The sequence below is a fragment of the Thalassophryne amazonica genome, chromosome 4 (assembly GCF_902500255.1).
Source record: "Thalassophryne amazonica chromosome 4, fThaAma1.1, whole genome shotgun sequence".
NCBI classification, from domain to species: Eukaryota; Metazoa; Chordata; class Actinopteri; order Batrachoidiformes; family Batrachoididae; genus Thalassophryne; species Thalassophryne amazonica.
Window position 1 is genome coordinate 50,807,388 of NC_047106.1, and position 23,715 is coordinate 50,831,102.

General features: G+C 42.9%; 1 protein-coding gene across 1 annotated transcript; it reads right to left on the reverse strand.

Moving 5' to 3' along the window:
- Nucleotides 1-594: 594 nt before the first annotated feature.
- LOC117508200 (proteasome subunit alpha type-6-like) lies at nt 595-15,733 on the reverse strand. Its single transcript, XM_034167868.1, has 7 exons — nt 15,567-15,733; nt 9,722-9,816; nt 9,121-9,202; nt 7,741-7,896; nt 6,417-6,595; nt 2,573-2,667; nt 595-1,035 (listed from the first exon to the last, which is right to left on the reverse strand). The coding sequence occupies exons 1-7, from the start codon at nt 15,712-15,714 to the stop codon at nt 978-980; spliced, it is 813 nt and encodes a 270-aa protein (XP_034023759.1). The 5' UTR covers nt 15,715-15,733; the 3' UTR covers nt 595-977.
- Nucleotides 15,734-23,715: the final 7,982 nt, after the last annotated feature.

The window sequence follows — 23,715 nt, forward strand, 5'->3', positions numbered from 1 at the left end:
GAGTAAATGAATGCAGGTATTGTCTTTGTGCTAAAGCTGTTTGTTGTATTTGTGATTTTGTGCTTATACTTGTTAAAGTAAATGTCACATTTGAGTTTCACCATGAAGATTCGAAATTAGCTTCATTCATTCAAGGTCAAGCTTAGTTTCCGACCAGTCGATGTCTAATGGTACCCGACTAGTCGACTAATGACTTTCATTAGTTGTTCCAACCCTACAAAATACTGACTTATGTTCAGACAGCAGCGCTACTGCCACCTAGTGGTCAAATAGACATCAGCTGCCAATGAGGGCAGCACAGCAGAATTATTATAGTTATTAAGTTATTGTTAGTTTGTCACTGTATTTGCGCTGGGGCATCGTCCTGATGAAACAAGACTGCTTTCATCAGCTTTCCTGAGCAGTAAGTCTTGACAGATTGACATACGATGCGAGCTTGCAAAGGACCCTCCGTTTGTGATTTTAGCCATTTAAGTGTTTGTAGGTGTTTATGTATTTCCCCACAGGCTGGTTTGGGCGGATGTTTAAAAAAGCCACACAAAAAAAACACAATCCTCTTGGAATGACAAAATTAAAAGTAAAAACTGACAACACTTCCCATCCTCTCCTCTGTTTTATTATAATTGTTGAGTCAGTGTGGAAATTACAACAAAGTTGGTGTTCCAAACATGAAAATATTAAATATGATGTACCACATTGAGTCCTGCAGAACAGTTGGCCATATCTAAATGTGTGTGATGCAAATATTGAATTAATTGGTTCCATGTACTGGTTCAGGACATCAGGGGACATGTAAGTTGTTGTACTCTATTCTTATTGTGATGTCATGTCACCACACTGGAAAAGGTCAACTGGAAATGTCTGGTGTAACACTGAACCTGGACAGACTGGCTGAATCAATGAGCTTCTGCTCGTCAGACTGTCCGAAGTGCTGACTTAACAAACCGAGTACACTGAAACATTATAAACAAGCACAGCTACTCCCGTTCTGCAATGGCAATCAAGTGCTCTTCTATCTCCGCCTCTGATAGCGTCCTAGCAGGTGGAAGGACAGCGGGATAAGAGCGGAAATAGAAAAAAAATGAAATAATGTTCCAAAAAGGAAGATGGGAAGAGTAAATGGAAAGTATTCAAGACAGATGGGGGGGGAGGGGGGGGAGAACAAAAAAATATTCATTGAGTGTCCACAATTTGTTAAATCAATTACGTATTAGTTCAACTTTGAATGCAGTAAATTGGAATTTCCTAATACAAAGTGAAAGTTGTCAACTAACAACCTTCCCTTACTTTTTTGTATGTGTCACGTCAGTTTCAGCAAATGTTTGTACGTATCAGCAGATAACTGTGTAACTTACCCGTGTAAACAAGATGAAGGCCTCCTCAGGGCATCTTCACGAGGATTGTAAATTAGCATAAATAAAGCCTCAATAATAGGGCTGCAGGTATCAATTATTTTAGCAATCGAGTATTCTATTGATTATTCTGGTGATTAATCAAGTAATCGGATAAAAAGTACTTTTGCGTTTTTAAACACCATCAACTGTCCAGGGCTCTCCCTAAGCAATGGCACAATGTTGCTGTGCCATCACCCAGATTGTCAGATTTAGTGTATCCCTTTCTGTTTTCCTGGGTAATTATTTATTTTTTCACGTCTTTACAAGTTTTGGATCTTTCCTGGTGTCAGGAGCTCAGCCAAAGTCGGGCCAAAGTCTTGACATTTTGCTGAAATAGCGATGGGATGTGGCTTTCTGTTTTTCCCAACATGTAAAATTTAACCATTTTTAAGTTAAGGTTGGTGCACTGGGTTGCTGTATGATTTTTGTTGTTTTTTTTGTTATCCCTGTATCTGCGATTCAGCAGATGCATTTCAGCTGGAGGTTGAACATGCAAGCCTTGCAGTCACTGCTTTTAATATTATTATTTTATTTAAGTTGCCATGTGAAGCATTGTGTGTTGCCCCAAAAAGCGAAAAAATTAAAAACAAAACACTCAGTGCGAGTCTGAGCAAAACACAGAAGAAAGACTGAACTCTTGCTGAGAGGATCTTTCAGGGACTGTCAGTGTGCATAAGTGCATGCTCTAGTCTTCTTGTGTTTTTTTTTCTGGAGACGTTACAACGCCACACACAGGGCTGGCATATGTACTACAACATTAAACGAAGCTTTGAGGCCTCAAAAATTTTTTGTAATTGAATTATTTGAGTTACTCGACTAATCGTTTCAGCCTGTCTCAATAATACAGTCAGGATCCTTCTGTCGTTTGATAGGAATTTTGCGGAGATTAGTAAAACTATACATTTTTGGAAAGTGCATGCAATACCAAATCAGAATATAGATGATTCTATTTCCAGGGAGCCACCTTGGTAGCCATCTTGGATTTGTAATAATGGCGGCTTAAACTGAGAGTTTTTTCAGGAGCTTGATGACATTGGTTAAATATACATTTTCAGGAATCCAGTGGTGGTCATTTATGGGTGGCCATCTTGGATCATGAAATATGTGAAAAGCAAAACAGAACAAACAAACAAACAAACCCTCTGATCTGTTGTACATCCTCATCTAAGTGAAGTTACCTGAATTTAGGCCTTTCTTTGGTGACCACGCCCACCTCCAGCTCACTGGCTTTAAAGTCCAAGGACAAGACGGACGACAGACAGGAGATAGCAATCTGAAAGAGTGAGAAAGTCGAGAAAGTCAAGGAGAGAGTGATGATTAGGACAGCTATATAAATCTGTTTTCTGACATGGCTTATTTCTCACTGGTCATGTGAGGTTTATGCTACTTTTTAAAAACAAACTATCGTCTGTTAAAAGTCAAGTGTCGTTCAGCATGTATGGGAGCAGGTCACATGGTTAAAGCTTAAGTTCCTTTTTTTATATAATGAGATTTTATTTGCTTTAAACTTGAACAAGAACAAACAAAAAAAAATGTCAACAACACTGAGCAGACTATGTGGGAAGTAACTTTTAAACAAAAAAGTTACACAGCAGAAACACAGAGGGCGCAAAGTAAAAACAAAACACAACTGTTAAAGTAGACACGGGCATCACACCGCAAAGCAGAACCTCCATCAATGTACAATAGCTTTAACAATAAGGTCTCCAAGGTTCCTGGGAAGGTAATCAATAAGAGGCTGCCACATTTCTGTAAACAAGTTGTCATTGCCCCTCAGTTTTACGCTTATTCTTTCCATTGGCATAACTCTAAAAACTTCATTATAACACTCTGTGACTGTAGGAGGTATGTCCATTATCCACTGATTCAGGATAAATTTCCTAGCCAAAGAGAGAAACTTTGTGAGTAATTTACCGTTGAAGTATGTAGTTTTAGCTGGCAGTCCTAATAAAAACTGACCAGTGTCCAAAAAGATTTTACATTTCAAAATTGCACCAATCTCCTTTGCCACCAGGAACCAAAATCTTAATATTTTAGGACATGACCAGAAACAATGAAAATAGGTACCCTGAGTCTGGTTGCACTTTTGACATGAAGAAGATCTGGAAGAGTCAAATTTATTCAAAACATAAGGGGTTCTATGCTGCCTATAAAAAAAAATTCTAAATTGCATTTCTCTTAATCTGTTACTCAGAAAAACTGAGTAGATGTCACGGATGCCAGTCCACTTCATTGTAATTTCAATTTCAATTTATTTTCATTTATATAGCGCCAAATCACAACAGAGTTGCCTCAAAGCGCTTCACACAGGTAAGGTCTAATCTTACCAACCCCCAGAGCAACAGTGGTAAGGAAAAACTCCCTCTGAGGAAGAAACCTCAAGCAGACCAGACTCAAAGGGGTGACCCTCTGCTTGGGCCATGCTACAAACATAAATTACAGAACAATTCACAGATGAATATACAAGAAATGCTATTGGCGCACAGGACAGGAGGATCGCCAACACAAATACAACTCCCATCTCTGGATGGAGCTGCACCTTAGAGAGAAAAAACAGAATCAGGCATCAGAAAGACAAAAAATACTGTATAATTTTCCAGCATTAATCAACAAGAAAAACAGAGAAATACTAAGGTGATCGCCTGCCACTAGCCCTAAACTTCACTAAAACACCCAGAATTTAGGCAAAGTTGAGGCCACAGCCCGCTCCAATTACTAATAAATGAATTAAAAGAGTAAAAAGCATAAAGCAAAACTGTACCAGTATGCTAGCCATATGAAAGGGAAAATAAGTGCGTCTTAAGTCTGGACTTAAAAATCTCCACAGAATCTGATTGTTTTATTGACGCAGGGAGATCATTCCACAGAACAGGAGCACGATAAGAGAAAGCTCTGTGACCCGCAGACTTCTTATTCACCTTAGGGACACAAAATAGTCCTGCACCCTGAGAACGTAAAGCCCGGGCCGGTACGTAAGGTTTAATTAGGTCAGCTAGGTAGGGAGGTGCCAGCCATGAATAATTTTATAGGTTAGAAGCAGAACCTTAAAATCTGATCTCACTGGCACAGGAAGCCAGTGAAGAGACGCCAAAATGGGTGTAATGTGGTTGAACTTTCTGCTTCATGTCAAAAGTCTGGCTGCAGCATTTTGAACCAATTGGAGACCCCTAATGCTAGACTGCGGTAAACCAGAAAATAGAAATTGTAAGAAAGACCGATATCCTCCTCCCATCTCTTAAGTTTCTCCACACTGTACCTAGTAAATTTAAGTAACATTTAAAATTTAAGTAACACACCATAAAATCGGGAAATAAACCCTTTTGTAATTTTAAATGTAGACAAAAAACTCTCAAGTGGATTTAACAATGGTTCATCCTTATGCAAAGATTTTACATTGCTATTTATAAAATGCCGAACTTGTAAGTATGCAAAAAAAGCATCATTAGGGAGGCCAGAAGCATCCTTCACCTGTATAAAAGACATGAGACTGTCATTTTCACTGAAAAGATCCAAGCTCCATTTTTAACATTCCTGTTCAACATGTAGAACTCAAAGAATCCAAAAAACAAACAAACAAACAACAAAAAAAAAAACAACACAGTGGAACTACGTCAGTGGTTATTGCTGGTACTGCGGTGCTGTTTGTGTCACTACAACCAGAATGAATAGAAGCTTTAATTGTCATTGTACACATACAATGAGATTATGGGTGCCGCTCTGCAACTGAGTTTGAGAATAAGAAAATATAAAAAGAAGCCATCACGCATGACTCGTAAATAAGTAACTTAGCAGACCAAGTGAAAAATGTGAGTTATAAATAAGTGAAGATATGTACAAGCTATTTGAAACAAATAAATATACATTCTGGACAAGGCACAGAGAAAATTAGAGTGCACATATTGCATGAGTATAGCCCTTAAGATTTCAGTCATTGGACATGGTGGTCAGAGTTATTGCACATGTAATAATATGTATATAATAATAATAATAATAAAAAATGTACTTACATAGCACTTTCAAACAATGTATACAAAATGACAATCAAACAATCCAATTCAACCCAAACAATCAAAACATGGTAATAAGAATTAAATCAATAGATAAATACATGAAGATATATATTTAAAAAAATGAAAATATACTTGATACATACACAAGAAATTAAAGTAAAAAAAGTAAAAAAAAAAAAAAGTTACATTTACTCTGCTGGGATAGCATTTGATCCCAGTCCAAATAGAGTGAATTATACTCTATCACAGAACTAAATCAACTCAAAACAGTGTAAAATCAACTCTTACTGGAGTAAAACCACTTGCATTGAACAGATTGTGTCGCAGACCAAACGGTCCTCCGTCAGCCCCGCCTTCACTGCGCTTACATCATCAGCCGCGATTCACTGATAATCACCTCGTTTCTGCTTCAAACTGCACTCCAGTCATCATCTATCTCAGCGACAGATATCTGAAGTTTTTGTACAACAATCCTGTCCGCATGAATTCAGCATTATTCCATAATAACAGACGGAGGAAGCAATCAGAGCGGCGCGGCTACACAAGCTGTTAGCTGATACGTTCGCTGTGCGTCTGACATTGCAATGCGTCACCGTTTAAAGCCTCGTTTCTGATTAAAATGGCCTTGTTTTTCCTTAAAACTGACTTTAAAATGATTCAAGAGGTTTTACCTTAATAATCCAATTAATCCATTTGATCGATTTGGGTGGAGAGACCGGCGGCTGGACTCCAGCATGACACACGCACAGTGGAGGCAGGGCGGACCAATGTTTAGGGGGCGGACCGTTCAGTCTGTGACAACTGTCGAGCTGATTTCACTCTATGATAGAATGTAATTTACTCTATTTAGACTGGGATCAAATGCTATCCCAGCAGAGTACATTTTACTCAGCAAAATTTCCTGTGTAGAAATAAGATTTTCACCAACATCACTGGTTGTATGCGGTCAAGAATGAAAAAGTCTTAAGTATTGAGTTACAAACCTCACCTCATTCACGTGGCTTCACTTTACCTGCACTATTTTGTTGTGGGAAAGGCTCAGCTTTTTCTTCAGTTTCTTCTCCAGGTAGCTGTTGGCCTCTATCTGTTTGGGTCCGACCGCGGTAGCTCTGAAGCCGCAGTAGTAGCCAGCCGGGTCACATTTATACAAGACGGGACCCTCTTGGGGGTCAACAGCCACGAGGACCATACCTGGAAGGGCAGCAGAAGAACAGCGAGGGTATTTTATCCAGTACATCATTTATTTTGCACACGCACAACCACCATGAGTACCACTTACGTGCGTGCCTGTTTATAAAAGCATTTCAAACTGCTGACAAAGAGTTAAAAGCCTTCTAAAAGGGTTATTTTTTAATATAATTTTAGACACATTTTTGCAAAGCAGCTGGCAGTGAAGAGTTACTTATGGTTAGTCATCTGTGGTGCTGATCAGATACTGAATACATTAACGTGGTGTATTTATTGGACTGTTACATATATAGAAGAACAAAAATGACAAATGACAAGTATATACTTTGTACACACTGGAAATGTTTGACAATTCATCAAGAGAATGGAAATTCTTATGAAGTATGTGATTGTGGTGTTCAGACTGATTTGTTTGTTAGGTGTTTCTGAGTAAAGTTAATTTGTTTACAGCCCCTTTATGACAAATTAACCCACAAACAAGCAATATACAGTTCTCATAGGGTGAATTAATAAAGGAACTATCAAGTGTGGGTGTCACGTCTTTGTTATTTCAGGATTAAACCCATATTTTGTCTGGTGGGGGGGGGGGGGGGGGGTAGAGAACCCAAAACAAAACATGAAATAAAAAACATAACACCCAACGAAAGGTTGTTACATCTGAGAAAAATAAAACGAACAAACTATACTTTAATCACAGAAATCCAATTTCAAGAGGGCAGTGTAGTCTCGTATGAACCCCTGCGTGATTTTGTGGGATTTGACCACTTCCTAGGACAGCCTGCCAGTGCGTAACACAAACACAGCGTCACTTCACACGGAAAGATGGTGTACTGTTTTGTTTTTGGCTGCAATCAGCAAAGCAGTCACAAAAGGTGCAGGTTTTTTCGGTTCTCAGTGGAGAAGGGAAGACAAATGGGAGAGGTCGTGTCGGTACGTTTAACGAGATTTAATGTGAATAATGATAATGGAGTTGACCCCAGAAGTAGAGTTTTTTGTGTCATATGCTCTTCATTTAACCCCTTTATCGCCCACCCTCAAACAAGACTACAGTGACAATGAAAAACATATATTGCTCATAATAATAGTAATAATAATAAATGTTTATGTAAGACTGCCTGTATAATTTAAGAGGTAGAATTGAGACTCACAGCAGCCGAGAGGCCTCATTTCAGCGTTTTGCGTGTAGACCTGGGAGATATCAGCCATCCTGCGACACAACACATCAGCTGTGATGTCATAGCCAAACTTATATTTCCATTCTCCCGCTTCGACTCGTGCCCGGTGAACTTGGGAACGACTGTCCGCTGTACAGGACAGAAGAAAGGAGACAGTCAACAGAAACACAGGCAGCTTCCTGTCACTTTTATGTTTGAGGATGATTATCCAAACTAGTAACACCTAGTAACTAGTAACACTTGTAACAAACTGGTAACACCTGTGCAGTGGCTGCAGAGTCATTTAAACAATGCTAAGTTATTTTAAAAAAATCTAACTAATAAGAGAGTGTGTAAGATGATTTCACTTGTCTATATTTGATGGAAGACTATTTTTACTAAAACACACACACACACACACACACACTCACAGAAATACGTATTTACCCTAACTTTTAAGATTCATGTAATTTTATTACATGACAAATTCCCATTTACTTTTTTAGATAATTTTAATACAAACCTACCAAATAAACCTTACATGATGCATATTCATTAATCCTATTTATTTAAAATGCATAATCCTCAGCTTTATGTATTTAGTATTAATAAAATATAATTACTGTAAATCAATAATAATGACAGTATTTATTTAAAATACATAAAGTATATTTGAATTGCATAATAATTATGTTACCTATGCCATTCATCTTGTATAGGTAACACCGTTTGGGTCAGAGTGTGGTTGCCAACCAATAAGAACTTTAGCGACACGTGTTACAACTGTTTACAAACACTTCAAAACAGTTTTATAAATGTTAGCAACTGTTTGCGGAAAAATCAATTTGCTAGGAAATTTTGAGCGTCCTTAAAATATAAAATGTATTCGCAACAAAAAAAATACTGTTGCAAATAAAAACTGCTTTCAAACTGTTTTGCAACCTTTTATGAACTCTGATGAAACCCAAAATTTGCTATGTCTGTCAGCATTCCATGAAATACGTGCTTTAATGGTACAAGTAGGAAAATTGGAAGAGGTACTCGCGGTTGCATACTGATTTGAAAAAAAACCCAAAACAAACCATTAGCTACATACTTTTAGAAATTGTCAGTTACTGCGAATAAAATTGCCAACATACTGAATTTCAAATGGCTAACAACCTTTTATGTAGCCCCAAATTAATCTATATGCAAAGTTTATGCTTGTATCACTTTCTGAATGACAAACAGCCAGAACAGGCTGTGAAAAAAAATACATTTATAGTTTACACAGTTTATACATTTATTTATACTACATTTATATATATAATATAAATAATATTAAATCTTCGAAATAATATTAAATAATAAATGTATTTGTGCGTGAAGAGTTACCACTGTGTCCAGTCATCACACAGCCAATGCGAGGGGTGAGATTAAACATGTTGGTCACCGTCGAAGGATCCAGCAGCTTGTCCTGCAGTCAGAAAAAGGTCCAAATATGTCACTATGCATGTGGTAAATAGCCCTAACACAACTAGATTGTGTATAACTATATATAATAATGGAGGGTGAAATTATTAAGCAGAGCGATGACTGCAGAGAAACTGATATTTGGTCTAAACACTGGCTGCTCAGTCAAAATCAACAAAGCTCCAATTAGTCGAAATCCTGCAGAACAGAGTAACAACAGCAAAGCTATTTTACAATATAATGCAGTAGGAGTACAATCAGTGCCACAAAGTGCACAGCATCAGATATGATCACACACAATCAGGCGCAGAGTCAGTAGCAATACGTGAGAAGGTGTTCCTAATATTTTGGCGTCGTCCTGCGCATAATAAAAAGCTTCCCCAAACAAAAGTGATACCTAGTTTGGTAATGTGAACACTGGTTGCAATATTAATGTACTGTACTGTCAGCAGAACGCTGGCCTCAAGACTTTCACACTTCAGCTCACACATGCTTGTGTGTGTATTTGTGTGTAATATCTTACAGGTACTTTCTTTTGTGTGACCACCACAACGCTGTCTGTCCCCCGAATGCCCACTGTAGTCAGACCGCTCTGGGAGATGGCTTTGAAGGCATATTCTGCATTACAGCACATAGAATAGAAGATTTTAAATAGTTGTGCAGTATTATTTACAAGGATTTTGCTCATGGTTGCAACTTAGTTGATGTCACCTGCACTGTCTTCACCAGTTTGTTAATAAAGGCACTGTACATGTGTATTCCTCTTGAGACAGCTGTGACACTACAGTGTGCCAGACAGCACATTAAGAAGGAGCAATAACATTATTTGATCTCAAGTAGCTTAGTAGTAAGTGTACTTAACCATAGTAATTATGACAATTTGACAGTAATTATGAAAAGATTAATGGTGGCAGAGTTTTTTTGTTTTTTTGGACAACGAAAAATAGAGGACATTCACATTATGCATACATCCACCAACGTCTGACGCTTGTCTGCATATTCATCTTTAAAAGATAAGTTTGTGTTTTTATAACCAAAGTGACTGTTCTCTGGGACGCCCTGAGATTTTGTGGGATCCTCAAGAAGCTACTGGACATAACAGCCAGCCTACAGTGGCTTGCAAAAGTATTCAGCCCCTTGGTATGTCACGCATTTTAATTTGTTTATGGCATTTCAAATACAAAAAGTAAATCAGGCTTCTCAATATAAAAAACATTCTAAATTATCTTCCCTAGACTCAAACTGAAAGCACATCTAAACAACTTGATATAAATTAATTAAAAAAATAAAAGCCAAGATGATGGGTTGCATAAGTAACCAGCACCTTTGGTATAATACCTGTAAATAATCAGTTTAATTGCCAGTTTTCTTCAGACAAGTCAGGAGATGGATACATGAACATTTCCAAGTCACTGAATATGACAGCTAAGAAAGTTTTTAATCAGCATTTTTTACGTCATGTCGTCCTCAGAAAGAGACTTAGTTGCATTTGAGTGGAAAAAAAGTGTTAGTATTTGTACGTCGCGGATCAGCTGTTTTTAACGAGGACACACACAGAGCGGCACAGAGTTTTAAAGAAAAAAAAAAAAAGCATAAAAATGTTTTGTAAAACCATAGCTCTGAGCATCACTGCGCTTTGAGAGACAGCTGTTCTACAACTCGACTCTGTGCAGCAGCTCACTGAAAGAGGACAAAAGCATTACAGTAACGCATTACTAAGTAACACATTACTAAGTAACGCATTAATAAGTAACGCGTTATCGGCATCACTGGTCCAGGGTGTACCTGCACCTCGCCCAGTGACTATTAAGATACACTCCAGGCAATGCACCCCACTCCGTGACTCTTAATTGGAATAAGCGGGATTACAGAATTGTAGAATGAATCCCAGAGTCATGTAAATCTGAATTTACATCTGCAGTCCTCAGCAGGGTGTTGCTATCAAGGTTTTACTGTGTGCAAAATAGGAAAAAAGATCAGGGTGTTCTCAACATTTTGTTGACCTTGATAAGTTTCTGGCCCTTTTGTATGGTGGCCGAAAGAGGTCACAACATCATCAAAATAAAGCACAGCACTAGGAAATGCTGAAAATACATACAAATAAAAAACACCTGCACCAATTCAACAAATACTCAAAAAACATTTTACAAATTGAGAAAACGCTTGCAAACACCGAGAACACAAATATAACATTAAATTTGATAAGATGTCTGCTGCAAATTCATACAGTTCCTGCAAAAACACAAACGTACAACACAATGGAATTATTAACAACACACAAAAAAAGAGGTTTCTGCATGGAACACTTTTGCTGATAGACTGTATAAGATAAGATAAGATATGATAAGCCTTTATTCATGCCTCAATGGGGAAATTTCAGTGTCACATCGCATCATAGAACAGTAGGAATAGACAGAAGGGCATGCAATAAAACAGACAAGTATCTCTTAAAAAACAAGAACTAAAAAAAAGCATTGAGTGCTGGGTAACACTAAGGCTACCATTGTTCAGTTCAATGCTGCACTGCTGGGATGATATACACTGTCGGGATGTAAAAGTGATCAGATAAAGTGACTTCAGCGTGAAATGTACGATAAGTTACTCTGATATTTACAATATGGTCAGGTTAAAATATAGTAGGTAAAGTGACTTGAGTTTGCACCATTAGTTAAATTATTGCACCTAATAAATACAGCAGGTAATGACATGATTATTGTCCTGGTTGCTATGGTTACCACAGTATTAGCATTGTTCATTGTACAGTCTGACAGCAGCCGGGAGAAACGATCTGCGGAATCTCTCCCTCACACAGCGAGGGTGGATGAGTCTGTCACTGAAACTGCTCTCCAGAGCAGACAGAATGTCCTGCAGGGGGTGACACTCGTGGTCCAGCATAGATTTAAGTTTAGCCAGGACCCTCCTGTCCCCCACCTCCTGCACAGAGTCCAGAGGACAGCCCAGGACAGAGCAGGATTTCCTGATGATCTTATCCAGTCTTTTCCTGTCCCTCTCTGTGATGCTGCTGCTCCAGCAGACCACACCGTACAGGATGGCTGAAGCCACCACAGAGTCATAGAAGGTCCTCAGGAGTGGGCCCCTCACTCCAAAAGACCTCAGCCTCCTCAGGAGGTAGAGGCGGCTCTGACCCTTCCTGTAAAGTGCGTCCGTGTTGTGAGTCCAGTCCAGTTTGTTGTTCAGATGAACACCCAGGTACTTATAAGAGTCCACTCTCTCAATGTCCCCTCCCTGGATGTTCACTGGGGGGGGGTGTAGTGGGGCAGTGTCTGAAGTCCACCACCATCTCCTTGGTCTTCCCCGCGTTGATGAGGAGGTGGTTCCTCTGACACCAGTCCACAAAGTCCTGCTTTAGTCCTCTGTACTCCGTGTCATCGTCGTCCATAATGAGTCCAATGAGGGCGAGTCATCGGAGAACTTCTGCAGGACACAGCTGTCCGTATTGTGTCTGACATCTGCAGTGTAAAGAGTGAAGAGGAAGGGCGCGAGGACCGTCCCCTGGGGGGCCCCCACACTGCAGGTCAGGAGGTCAGACACACAGTTCTTGGTCCTCACAAACTGAGGCAGGTTTGTGAGGTAGTCCAGAACACACTCAGCCAGATCCTCGTCCACTCCTGCAATCACCAGCTTGTCCCTCAGGAGCCGCGGCTGGATGGTGTTGAAAGCGCTGGAGAAGTCAAAGAAAAGAATCCTCACAGCGCTACCGGGCCTCTCCAGGTGGGACAGTGAGTGGTGCAGCAGGGAGATGATGACGTCCTCCACTCCGATGCCGGGCCGGTAAGCAAACTGCTGTGGGTCCATAGCAGAGCTCACCGTGGAGCGGAGGTGACACAGGACGAGGCGCTCTAGGGTCTTCATCAGGTGGGATGTAAGTGCCACTGGCCTGAAGCTGTTGAGGTCCTTGGCGTGCGGTGTTTGGGCAATGGCTCAGGTTGAAGACCCGCTCCATGACCTCACACAGCTCATCTGCGCAGGATTTGAGGAGCCTCAAGCTAATCTTGTCTGGGCCTGCTGCCTTTTTGCTCTTAGTCTCTTCAAGCTGACTCCTGACCTGATCTGCCGTGAAGAGTAGAGAGCAGGTGGGGGGGGAAGGTAGGGTGGAGGAGGAGGAGGAGGTCTGGCTGGTGCCAGGATGTGTATTGGGAATGAAGCAGTCCTGTGGCGGCGGTGTGAGCGGAAGTGTAAGGAGGGGGAGGGGGGGATACTGGGCAGAGGCACAAAAGACAGAGCAGGGGGAGGAGGAGGAGGGGTTGTGTCGAACCTCAGGAAGTGCTTGTTGAGGTCGTTTGCCCATTGATGGTCACGTTCCGCCTGTTTGGGAGGGGGTTTGAACCCAGAGATGGTCTTCAAGCTGCTCCACACCCCCCCAGATGTTCTGGTGTTGGAGCTGCTCCTCCAACTTCCTCTTGTAGGCGGTCTGAGCCTTGCAAATTTCCCTCCTCAGTTCTCTCTGTATATTCTTCAGGGCCTCTCGTTCTCTGACTTAAAGGCTCTCTTCTCCTTCAGCAGAGTCTTATATCAGGGTTAATCCATGGTTTGTTGTTCGAACAACACCGCACTGTCCGGGTAGGTATGGTGTTTTCAAAGCAAAAGTTGATGCAGTCTGTGATGCATTCTGTCGTGGCGTTTATGTCCTCCTTGTGAGGGTCACAGAGTTCGGACCGCACAGTTGTGCTGAAACAGTCTTTAAGTGCCGCCTTACTCTCTGCAGACCACTTCTGTACAATCTGAGACTCAGCAGGCTGCCTTCGCACAAGGGGGACATATACTGGTGCCAAACGGATGAGATTGTGGTCTGATCTGCCCAGTGGGGGAAGGGGGGAAGAGGTGTATGCCTCCTTCACACTGGCAAAAAATAAGTCCAGTGTTTATTGTCTCTGGTGGGACACGTCACATACGAGTGTGTGTGGGGAGGACAGAGGCAGGGTTGGAGTGGGTTGAAGTCGCCAGTGGTGAGAACAGGGCCTGTGGTGTCCTTGACTGCAGATCACTGATGCCATTTAGCAGATGCTCACAAGCGATTTCAGGGTTAGCAGATGGGGCTACATACACAGCTATCACGACTAACTTGTTGAAAACTCCCGAGGCAGATGATATGGCCTATGCTAACAGCAAGAAGTTCAATGTGTTTGTTGCACTCTGCATCTTAACAGTACAGTGTTCTGCTTTGGACCATTTTTCACTCACATAAACCTGAAAGTCCTCCTCCTCGCCGCTTCCCACTCTCCTCCGTCCTGTCCAAGCGTAGCAGATGAAAGTTGTCGATGGCTACGCAGAGTCTGGGATGGTCGGGGTGAGCCAGGTCTCCGTGAAAATCATCAGTGCACCGTCTCTGTATTCCCGCTGGGTACCGTGTGGAGCGCGGTCAGCTCGTCACATTTTCCAGTAATAGATCTTATGTTACCGGTGATCACAGAGGGAAGTGCAGGACGAGGGCGATGTGTTCTTCTCTTGGATCCTGCGTCCGGCCCAACATCCACGACGAAAACTACGTAATATGTCCGTGGGGATGTTGTTTTCTTCTTTGTCCCACGGGAAAAGCCGAGCGGCTCCACTCAGGGGCGATCAGCTGTTCCTTTGTGTAGACAACAGGCGTGCGGCATGCGGGGGCTGTCCCAACACACATCGTGGCAAAAACAGGTAAAAATATCCACGATTTCCAGAAAAATACTGTGTCAGCGTAGCCCTAGCCTTACAGTAAGTGTAACAAAAAAATAATAATAAAATAAAATAAAGTTAAAAATGTGGAAAAAAGTGCGCAAATACGGAGCTGCGAAGTGACCCAGCTGCAACCACCCGGAAGCGCCGGAAAAAAAAAAAAAGTTTAATGTATCACAGTGCTCTGTTATCTTTGAGCTACAGCACACACCTGATCACCACAGCTGAGCAAGTTTATGCATTTTCTTTATTGACGATTTCACGTTTAAGAAAGCTGAAGTTGTGCTTTTTTTTTTCAGAATGCATTATCAAATTCAAGAGTTGCATGTCCTGTAAACTACATTCATTTCTGTTCTTGTGCAAGTGTTTCCCAATGTACAAACATTTTAAAAAAGTCAATAAATAAAACTGCATGACAAGGTGGTTTGATATATATTTGTGGGTGTTTCTGCATTTACTGGACTTAATTTGGGTGTCAAGCCCTCTCTTGGCCACCTTTGTGCCCCCCACTCACAGAAAACTATAGAACCGCCCGTGCTACAAACATATATTGAATGATGTTCCGCCTGTAGTGAGTAAAGACTCTTTAGTTTTAATTATTGAAGCTGGAGTATGACAAAAGTTGACATATTTTGACAAGCTATAATAGTTTTTTTTTTTTTTTTATCTTTCCAGCACTTTAAAAGCCGTCTCACCAACTTGGTACAAGCGTCCGTCCGGTGAAAAAATGGTGATGTGTCGGTCGAAACCGGCGTTGGAACCGCGAGACATTTTCCTCCTGAAGTTGGCTTGTCGGTTATTCTGAAAGATAACTCTGTTCTCTTGGCTGTTAGGAAATAGCATTCTTTTTTTCAAGCACTGCGCTGTAATGGCGTTTTACTTCCGTGTGTTATCTATTTTGTTTTTGTTTTTTTTTACTTTCTCTTTTGTTTGTCCTTCGTCGGGCTGCGTCCCATTTCTCTTATTTACTTACTACTCTCCCTTTATTGGCTTCCTCTGCACCTGTGGACGAATCACGAGTGTCGGAAACGTCAGTAAAGGAGAGGGTTGAGCATCTTCTGTGAGTATGTGTATGTGTGTGTTTGTGAGTCTGTGTGTCATTGGGCAGCAGGACACACACACACACACACACACACACACACACACCACACACACACACACACACACACACACACACACACACACACACACACACACACACACACACACACATACATACACACACATACACAGTCAAATGTCAGGTCGCAGGGTTGGCTTCTGTCTCAGCGATAAGAAACGCAGGAGGATGAACCTTGACATTTTTGCAGAGTTATGTGCGTAAGTTGTACCTTTATAGCTGTTGTTTTTCTAGACTGTAGAAGAATTATCTGCTTCTTCAAACTGGGGACCCACAGGGTCATAATCCCCATAATGGAGATTATTTTAAAGGATAAATTCACTTTTTATTCTAGCTGAAGAGTTTCACCTTTAACAATTGTTCTGTATGAGAGAAAATACTTTTTTCCACAAATTACTTAAAAGGAAATACATAGTTATCAGCAGTTCTTCGAATGAACTCAAACCTTTGTTTCCAAACCTCAAAATGCATAGCGCTGGTTATTATGCATTATTACATGTTTTGACTATACATTATATGTATATATATTGTTTGTGATACACTTCAGTCTTTGTCAGTGTTGTATAGTAACGAAGTAAAATACTTCACTACTGTACTTAAGTACGTTTTGGGAGACTTTGTACTTTACTTGAGTTTTTTTAATTCAGCTTACTTTACTTTTACTTCACTACATTTCCAACCTTAATTGCATACTTCTACTCCGATACATTTCTAATGCGCCATGCCGTTACTCGTTACAAAACACACACACACACACACACAACACACACACACACACACACACACACACACACACACACAACACACACACACACACACACACACACACACGAAAAAAAAGTTGTGTTTTTCACCCAGAAACACCACTGATTAATAGTGACTGCAACGAAGTCAGGCTGATTTGTCATGAGGCATGTCCGGTAGGCTTTTTTGCAGTTGCGCACTTGGGGGGTGTTTGTCAGGAAAATGATAATTTCTCTACATTGATTACAGACCTGCAGCGGGTCTGTAATCAACTTTTCTGCAGCGCGACTTTGCTTTGAACCTTAAACCAATCGAAGCAGTGATTCGCAGATCGAAGCAGTGCTTCGACCTACGATTCGTGGGTTCGTTTATCGCTTTATCCTAATTTTTCCCCGCTAAAACCCTGAAGAGCATATCTATGTGAGTAATATTTAATATTTTTATGTTAAACCGACTTGTTATGGTCTTCTGAAACAGCTGATAGATGTATTTTATAACTTAAAAACAGGACCGATGCTAACGCGTTAGCATGTCTATGGCGTTTTCAATGTTAGTTAGCATTAAGCTGTTCGCATCAGCCCGTTTGTGTTGATTTGTTTTCTGTATAATTAATGGCTCAGCGTTCGTTGTCTTAAAAGAGTCAAATTGTAATTTTTTTAAATTTATTTTTATTTATATATTAATAATAATAGCAAAAACAATAATAGTCTACATAATAGACAATAATAGTCAATAATAATAGACTAATAATGTTACAATACAATTTAGAGAGACAAAAAGAACCTATGAACAAAACACAACAGAAAAGATAAAACCATGTAACAATGAAAATAAATAAATACATATAGAAATAAATAACTGTTTCCTGTGAACACCTAGTGAGTAGCTTACTCTCGTTTAGGTTTTGAAACCTTGTTTCTGAAGTGTTTTTGTGTGATGTGCACAATTTTCAGTATTTTGACTAATACTACCAGTCATTTACACGCCTAGATAAACTTTGTAATATAAAAAATCAGTCCGTTTTTGATTATTAACATTTACTTGTACTTTTACTTTCAATACTTGAGTACATTTAGTTGTACATTACTTGTCATACTTAAGTACAATAAATACTAGATACTTAAGACTTTTACTTGAGTAGCATTTCAATCCGTGAGTTGAACTTCTACCAAAGTCATTTTTTAATGGGTATCTGTACTTTACTTAAGTGTGATTTTCCAGTACTTTATACAACACTGATCTTTATAGGGACTTTTTTTTTTTGGCGGTGATGAAACTGACTCATATCTAGCAGTTAAGACTGACACTAGAGGTGGGCAATACCGGGAATTTTGGTATTGATCCGATACCAAATATATACAGGCCCAGTATCGCCAATATCAATACCGATACCAATACTTTTTCATATTTAAGCGTCATAGATCCAAAGGATCCAAAAGACCTAGGATAGAATTTCGCCAAACATTGTACGCGACAACAAAATACTTTATTATCACAATCACATTTTGTGTTTAAAAAATATCACTCAACACAACTTAAAACAAAATCCTCCTGAGCTAGAGGGCTGACAAACCACAATACAAGGGTGCGCTGCTCCATGTTGTGTGACACAGCGCAGCGCTACTCTTACAGACAGAGAGTAGACTTTGATGAATCTGCGTGGGCAGCAGTCAGTGCGTGCGGGAGAGAAAAAAAGCTTGAGTATCGATCTTTTTACACCAGGATCGTTCAATATCAATACCAGCGTTGGTATTGACATTATCGATATTAGGATTGATCCGCCCACCTCTAACTGACACAGGCTTGTATAATGCGACATCTTTGGAAAAAATACAGCCAGCAGGTTGTGTTTCTTCACATGTTGTAGCACTGATGCGCCATTGTTAAAATTTGCACAACAGATTCAATGTCCACTTCTGCTCTTTACCTCCACCAAGGAAGTACTGTTTTCACCCGTGCTTGTCTGTCTGTTTGCAGGATAACTGAAAACATAATTAATGAATTTCAAAGAAACTTGGTGAGCATATAGAACATAGAAAAAGAAATAAGTGATTCAATTGTGGAGGTGATTGCGGCTATATTCTAGAACTGGGATGCAGAAAAATGTTTGGCACATAGCATCATTTACAGTAACTCACAAATTTGGGAAAGGATGTTGACGTAGTTTGGTAAGCAGATGGATAATGTCTGAGAAAATGAGGGATTTTATTTGAATTGATCCAAAACATATTTAGATCCTAGATTTTAGTCTTAATTCATTTATATAGTAGCACCAATAGCACTGTCAGCACTAATTAGCTGGTATCCGTAGCTTGGTGACATTAATTTCCCTGATGGTGAAAGAGTTACTAAGGCAGTGTGTAGGTCATATTTTGCTCTACCCACACACAGGCCACCCATGATGAAAACCACCACCCAGTCTGCAAAAATATGCTTTCATCACACATGCATACTAAAGTTATTCTGTTAGCCTTAGCTAACAGAAAACCTACAAAGGTTATAGCAGACGTCACCCCCACTGACTCCAGTCTGCTAGAGGTTTCCTAATCTAATAATAAATAATTAAAAAACACTGTGAGAGTTTGTCTTCAACATTGACACTGCTGTCCTTGCTCATGGGCTGGGTAAGGTGTAGACCTTAATGCTGCATTTACACATAGGCAAGACGCGTTATGAATGTCATATTTGCGTCATTCTTGGCACATTCCTGACATTCTTAACGTGACTTAACGCATCTGAATAGGTTTTTTAATAAAGCGTGTTGGTGCGTGATATTCGTGATTTTTGTGGAGCGTGTTTTTGGCTGTCAAAAAAATCACCACCCTCATTTCGCCTCATGTCGTGGAGGTTGTAACTGAGCGTGTTGATCCGTCTTGATTGGTGTTGATCCTTAATAGAGCGTGACAGCGTTCTTCTCTGACGTGCGCACAATTAAATCCTGCTGCACTGCATTCATTTTCATTGCTGCAGTATGCTGAAGGACAGTGACACCAAGTTTGGCTAAAAGTCTCGTTAAAATGCTCCTCAGCGTGCTCCTGCAGGTGTTTCCACCTGCTGCATGTGCCTGATGTTTGGGAAAATGAGCGAGACGAGAGCCGCGTGGAGCCACAGATTTGGCTCTCTCAGTCTTCTCTGTGCGCCACTCCATGGCACAAAGACCAACTAAGAATGCAGTCACAAAGTTCATCTGCTGTGGATTTAAAGGAGCAAACTGGAGCAATCTGAATTGTTCAGCAGCTGATGGATGAATATGGGGGGTTGTGTGGAACAATTCGCCTCATTCATATGTGGACAGAACTTATTGATGCGCTGTTACGCAGAAACTTATTCTTGACCATGCATATGGTTCCTGATAATTATCCAGCAACATGTGCCATTAATCGTAACGCTTGGTAACAGGTTGCAGCAGTTCCTGAGGACACCTGACGCCGCTGCCTCAAATCACCACATTCGTGATCATTGGCCAAGAATGTATACTTTGTGGCATTTGTGACTTGTCATCGTTACTCCCTGTTATGAATTGAACCAAATTTATGTTCTGCTATACTCAACAAAAATATAAATGCAACACTTTTGGTTTTGCTCCCATTTTGTATGAGAGTGAACTCAAAGATCTAAAACTTTTTCCACATACACTGTTGGAAGGTGTCGTAACACGGACCCCACAACAGGGGGCGTAAATGAACGGACAATGGATAAGGGAAGGAGTAACAATTTAATGTTGCACAAGAACACAACGTAAAATAAACAAAGGTACTGCCAATCACACACAGAGGATTGCGGGCAGGCTCGAAGATAGGAGACCTCAGATGAACGAAGAGCCGGGACCCACACCGCTTCTACCACCAACGGCCTGAAGAACACCGAAGCCGCCAAGCCCCGAGTCCCCAGGTGGTCTCTGTCCTCCGTTGTCGGCCCTGGTACTGCTGGCAGAAAAAAAAACAGAAGGTAGTGAGTGTGAATCCTCACACCCAGCAACCTTGATTATTGATTCTTGTGGAGGGAGAGCCTCCACCTCCAATCATACACACGTGCAGCTCCAAAAATCCAGTCAAGGAAATACCACCAGGAAAAAAACAGCTGCAAAACAGATCAGATTATTATTTGACGTATAAGTCAGCAGAGAGATTACCTTGTATCGTAGGAGATTTCTCGGCGAGGGAGGTGGAGTCGCCACCCTGCCTTTATGGTGATGGTGATGATGAGATGATGAGTGACAGCTGGTGTTGAGGATGATTGACGGCTGTCACTCCCAGTGGTTCTGGCGCCCTCTTGTGCTTGAAGCCCGCACTCCAAGCAGGGCGCCATCCGGTTGTGTGGTGAGCCAGCAGTACCTCCTCTTCGGCGGCCCACACAACAGGACCCCCCCCCTCAACGGGCGCCTCCTGGCGCCCGACCAGGCTTGTCCGGGTGTCGGTGGTAGAAATCGACCAGAAGGGCCGGGTCCCAGGATGAAGCTCCTCTTCACCCAGGAGCGTTCCTCGGGTTCCGTAACCCTCCCAGTCCACCAAGTACTGAAGCCCCGACCCATCCGACGGACGTCCAGGAGCCGACGAACGGTCCATGCCGGCTCCCCGTCGAGTGATCCGGGCAGGAGGTGGGGTCGGGTCCGGGGGAGCAGTAGCGGTGGAGGTGTGTATGGCTTGAGTTTGGAAACATGAAAAACCGGATGGATCCGCAGTGAAGCCGGGAGAGTTAGCTTCACTGCGGCCGGACTGAGGATCTTGGCGATGGGGAACGGCCCGATTGAAGCGGTCCTTGAGTTTGTGGGAGGTCACCTGGAGCGGGATATCTTTGGTGGATAGCCACACCTCCTGCCCTGGTTGGTATGTAGGGCCGGGGAACGCCGGCGGTCTGCATGGGCCTTGGCCCTCGTCCGGGCCTGCAACAGGGCAGAGCGGGCGGCCCGCCACACCCGGCGGCACCTCCGCAGGTGGGCCTGGATCGAGGGTACCCCGACCTCTCCCTCCACAAGTGGGAACAACGGAGGCTGGTAGCCCAGACACGCTTCAAAGGGGGAGAGGCCGGTGGCAGAGGATACTTGGCTGTTGTGAGCGTACTCGATCCAGGCCAGATGGTTACTCCAGGCCGCCGGGTGAGCGGAGGTGGACACAACGAAGAGCCTGTTCAAGTTCCTGGTTCGCGCCGCTCTGCCTGGCCGTCGTCGTCTGTGGGTGTACCCGGACGAGAGACGCACGGTGGCCCCCCAGTTCCTTACAAAAACTCCTCCAGGACCTGCTAGGAAAACTGGGGACCACGATCCGAGACGATGTCCGACGGTATCCCATAGCAGACGCACGACGTGGTGAACCAGGAGGTCTGCCGTCTCCTGGGCCGTTGGGAGCTTCGGGAGGGCCACGAAGTGGGCCGCCTTGGAGAACCGGTCCACTATCGTCAGTATGGCGGTTGTTGCCCTGGGACGGCGGGAGGGCCCGTGACGAGTCCAGACCGATGTGGGACCAGGGGCGATGAGGCACAGGCAGGGGTTGGAGGGAGACCCCTGGTCTTGCGATGGTCCGCCTTGCCCCTGGCACAGGTGGTGCAGGCCTGGACGTAGTCCCGGACGTCGGCTTCCAGTGACGCCCACCAGAAGCGCTGCTGGACTACTGCCACGGTCCTACGCACTCCAGGATGACAGGAGAGCTTGGATCCGTGGCAGAAGTCCAAGACGGCAGCCCTAGCCTCTGGTGGAACGTAGAGTCTATTCTTCGGACCGTTTCCCGGGTCCGGGTTCTTAGTCCTGGGCCTCCCGGACGATCTCCCTCCACGTCCCAGGTGAGGGTAGCCACGACAGTGGACTCGGGAAGGATGGTGTCGATGGGGTCCGACAACCCGACCTTGGCTTCCTCTTCGTGCACCCGGGACAATGCATCGGATCGTTGATTTTTGGTCCCGGGGCGGTAGGTGATCCGGAAGTCAAAGCGTGCGAAGAACAGGGACAGCGGGCTTGCCTGGGGTTCAGCCGCTTGGCGGTCCGGATGTACTCCAGGTTCCGGTGGTCCGTAAAAACCGGTGAAAGGCCCCGTAGCCCCTCCAACAGGTGTCTCCACTCTTCTAGAGCCTCCTTCACCGCGAGGAGTTCTCGATTGCCCACGTCATAGTTCCGTTCAGCGGGGGTCAACCTGCGGGAAAAGTAGGCACAAGGATGGAGAACCTTATCGGACTCCCCGCTCTGGGACAGCACGGCTCCTATTCCTGAGTCTGAGGCGTCCACCTCTACTACAAACTGGCGAGTAGGATCAGGCTGCACCAGAACTGGAGCAGATGAAAACCGGCGTTTCAACTCCCTAAACGCGGCCTCGCACCGGTCCGACCAGGTGAAGGGGACTTTGGTGGAGGTCAGGGCGGTCAGGGGGCTAACGACCTGACTGTAACCCTTAATGAACCTCCTGTAGAAGTTTGCGAAGCCGAGGAACTGTTGCAGCTTCCTACGGCTCGTTGGTTGGGGCCAATCCCTCACCGCCGCAACCTTGGCCGGATCCGGGGCGACGGAGTTGGAGGAGATGATAAACCCCAAGAAGGACAGAGAAGTGCGGTGAAACTCACACTTCTCGCCCTTCACAACAGCCGGTTTCTAACAACCGCTGTAGGACCTGACGTACATGCCGGACATGGGTCTCAGGATCCGGGGAAAAGATGAGTATATCATCCAGATACACGAAGACAAACCGGTGCAGGAAGTCCCGCAGGACGTCATTAAACCAAGGCTTGGAACGTCGCGGGGGCGTTAGTGAGACCGAACGCATGACCAGGTACTCAAAATGACCCAACGGGGGTGTTAAACGCCGTCTTCCATTCATCTCCCTTCCGGATCCGAACTAGATGGTACGCATTCCTAAGATCGAGTTTGGTGAATATTTTGGCTCCATGCAGGGGTGTGAACACCGAATCCAAGAGGGGCAATGGGTATCGATTGCGAACCGTGATCTCGTTCAATCCCCTGTAATCGATGCATGGACGAAGTCCGCCGTCTTTCTTGC